This window comes from Beta vulgaris, chromosome 9 (genome assembly GCF_026745355.1).
Source record: "Beta vulgaris subsp. vulgaris cultivar EL10 chromosome 9, EL10.2, whole genome shotgun sequence".
NCBI classification, from domain to species: Eukaryota; Viridiplantae; Streptophyta; class Magnoliopsida; order Caryophyllales; family Amaranthaceae; genus Beta; species Beta vulgaris.
Window position 1 is genome coordinate 52,963,550 of NC_079210.1, and position 2,908 is coordinate 52,966,457.

General features: G+C 32.4%; 1 protein-coding gene across 1 annotated transcript; it reads right to left on the reverse strand.

The window, feature by feature from the left end:
• Positions 1-2,239: 2,239 nt before the first annotated feature.
• LOC104905053 (hypothetical protein) lies at positions 2,240-2,704 on the reverse strand. Its single transcript, XM_010693499.1, has one exon. The coding sequence runs from the start codon at positions 2,702-2,704 to the stop codon at positions 2,240-2,242; it is 465 nt and encodes a 154-aa protein (XP_010691801.1).
• Between the last annotated feature and the right edge of the window lie 204 nt (positions 2,705-2,908).

Here is a 2,908-nt window from a genome sequence, read left to right on the forward strand (position 1 = left end):
TATGCCTTATTCCGATCATTAATTTAAAGTTCCGACATTTCCATGTCATGTGCAAGGTAAGTGACTTTTTAAACCTAACAAAATCCATAACATGGTCAATGTCGGAACCTTCGATCAATGATCGGAATAAGGCATAAGGTTTGTCCTCGCAAGAATTTTTGTGTTTAAGGTTTGTTTTCGCAAAAAAAAAAAAATTATATAAGGTGATTTCCCACAAATTTTATGTTATATAAGATGGTAATTGGTAAAAATCAAAATCAAAATGAACCACTTTTATAATTTGTATAGTTCAACTTCTCTTTGATTTTGTTTTGCAAAATTTATATATTGTTTTCCAACATTGATTATGCTCTTGTTCTTTTATAATTTATCCAAATTCATTCTTATGCACGTACAGTGTCGGAGTGTCCAATGCTAACTACGTACATATTACTAGTAAAAAATTATAAAAAATGATTTATATTGATACTTTTGAATGCATAATGAAATGAATTAAAGAAAATTAAAGATCCCATATATATATATAGTATATTCTATTATATGTATATAATTATCAAATATCTAGACACATTATTTTTGACAATGATTATATAAAATAGTAATTAGTTAAAGGGGGAAAAAAGAACGGTGAGGATACTACCGACCATAATAGACAATATCACTATTTGCTTGCAATTAGAACTAAATCGATAGATAGATTGATACAGCATTTCTTAAGCTCATAACCTTTCTAGCTAATGTATAACAAAGGTTACCATTCACCGGCCAATGCCTTTAAAGTAAAAAAGTTTCATATTTTTCCTTTTTTACCTTTCACTTTTTTGAATAATAATGAATTCTTCAATTCACTACATGAATGGTGTGTCAATTTAACCTTATTGGAGCCAGTAGAGTTAATCAAGTGGTAAGAGCTTCCATTTCACAAGTTTCAATCATGAGATTAGAGGTTCAAATAAGACCTTAGTTAGGGAAAGTAGAGAATTGACCCTTCATATTATTTTAGCTTATTAAATATAAAAGGATACAATATATATAAATACACATGGAAGATGAAGAGATGGTAACTCAATGGATAGAGTACCACTCTAAATTTTAAGGGATTGCTCAGAGTTCGAATGTTCATTTCAACAATATATTAGGGATTAATCTGGTATGTGGTGACGATGGGCCTTCAGGCCTGTTGTCTTCTGGATTGTTTATAACTTTGTACCCATACTCTAAACGGATATGCATTATAAGTTAATAGCCTAATAAAGGTTAATTTTCTGACTAATTATCTTTCCCAATTATAGAAAAAATTTGAAGTACAATACTTCAAATTGCAACTTCTAAACTATAGGTTGAAAAGTCAAACTCTGGCTCCCCTAACTTTTTGGTCCAAGATTCACTAGGTTACATATACTTTTACCTCCAACTTTAGTTAGAGATCATTTGTTGTGGTTACTAGCTAAAATTTCCATTTCTAGTTTGAATAGTTAAAATTTCTCTGTGAGTCAATTCCCTTATTTCTCCTTTACTCTTGGCCAATAATATTCAATAAATTCATAATAATATAAAGTTTGTTTTCAATCTACACAACACAACAACCATTTTAAAATAGAATTCTAAATTCTAAATGTTTCATTCTTTTAGACAACAAGATTCGAGATTGAACCAAACTAAGCTTAACCCAATTCAAACCTGATATCACTTGACTAATTTAATAAGGCCAATGGACCTTTACTCTCGGTTGATTGTACCTTGTTTGCTGAACCAAAAACAACTTGGCCTAACAGGTCGCAAACCTAAACCTAAATAAAATATTGCACACTACAATCACACAGTAATCTAGACATCCTTTATGTTCACAAATTATGTTTTCCATCCTCCAAAAGTAAACCTTATGCAATTTGGAAAAATCATGGACAGTTTAGGTATTGTGAGACCTGAATTTCAACCTAAGCTAGTAAATAAAAAAGGTTGTCGAATCATGGACACATAGGAGTATATCATATAAACTAAAATTGTATGAAGTATATTATAATTTGCGCATACAAGTACAACAAATGGACAAGTGTGAACTAGCTAGTACGAAGTTCTAGCATATTCCGAAAACGGACGCATATAATATTTCAGCATCACAGATTTCTCTATTGTCCCATGTTATACCTAGTTACCTATATATATACTCCCTTTGTTTCATTTAAAGCGACAGTCATTTAAAAAGAAATAGAGGAAGTATGTCGAAAACTAGCTAGTACTAGCAGTCTTGCTCTTTAAGCTGGGAATAAAAGCTCTTGATGAAATCTTCAGCAGCTTGATCTACATGGTGATCACAACACTCCTCATTCTTTGAAGGAAATGGTGAATCTGTTATCTTCGGCTGTCGAACACCGCCTTCTTTGTTAGATACAATGGTTTGCATAATCTTGTTGATTACTTCTAAATTATGAGTATCCTCAAAGGAGTAGTTCTTGTAGTTTTTTTTCTTGTTGAAGTATTGACGGTATAAGGGTGTGCTACTACAGCTAAACTCGTACTCTCGTGGTTCTTCCGTGGGAGCATAGCGGAGGTTGAAGGGCCTAATTGCACCGCTACCGCCTCGAAAGGCGGTGTCTTTGCCGCCGAGGGTGTTCTTTCTTCGTGCCATAATCAGGTTGAGGTTCAAAAGTATTTTCTTCTTGCATATTCCTTTTCTTAGCATGAAGAAGGCTAGTTTCACCATATTGTATAGCTTTTTTGTTATTATTGGTAGGTTTTGCTCCATTTTTACTAACTTGTTGGAGTACTAAGGTAAGTTTAGTTGAAGTTGTAGATGTTTATTTGTGTTTGTGAGAGATTTGTTTAGAAAAAGTGAGAAGGTTTTGGCTTGGTGGAAAGACAAAGAGTAGTGAATATATTTATAGGAAGTAGGGATGGAGGAAGACAA

Coding starts and splice junctions, on each gene's coding strand:
- LOC104905053 (XM_010693499.1), bottom strand. CDS start 2,704: ATGGTGAAACTAGCCTTCTTCATGCTAAGAAAAGGAATATGCAAGAAG.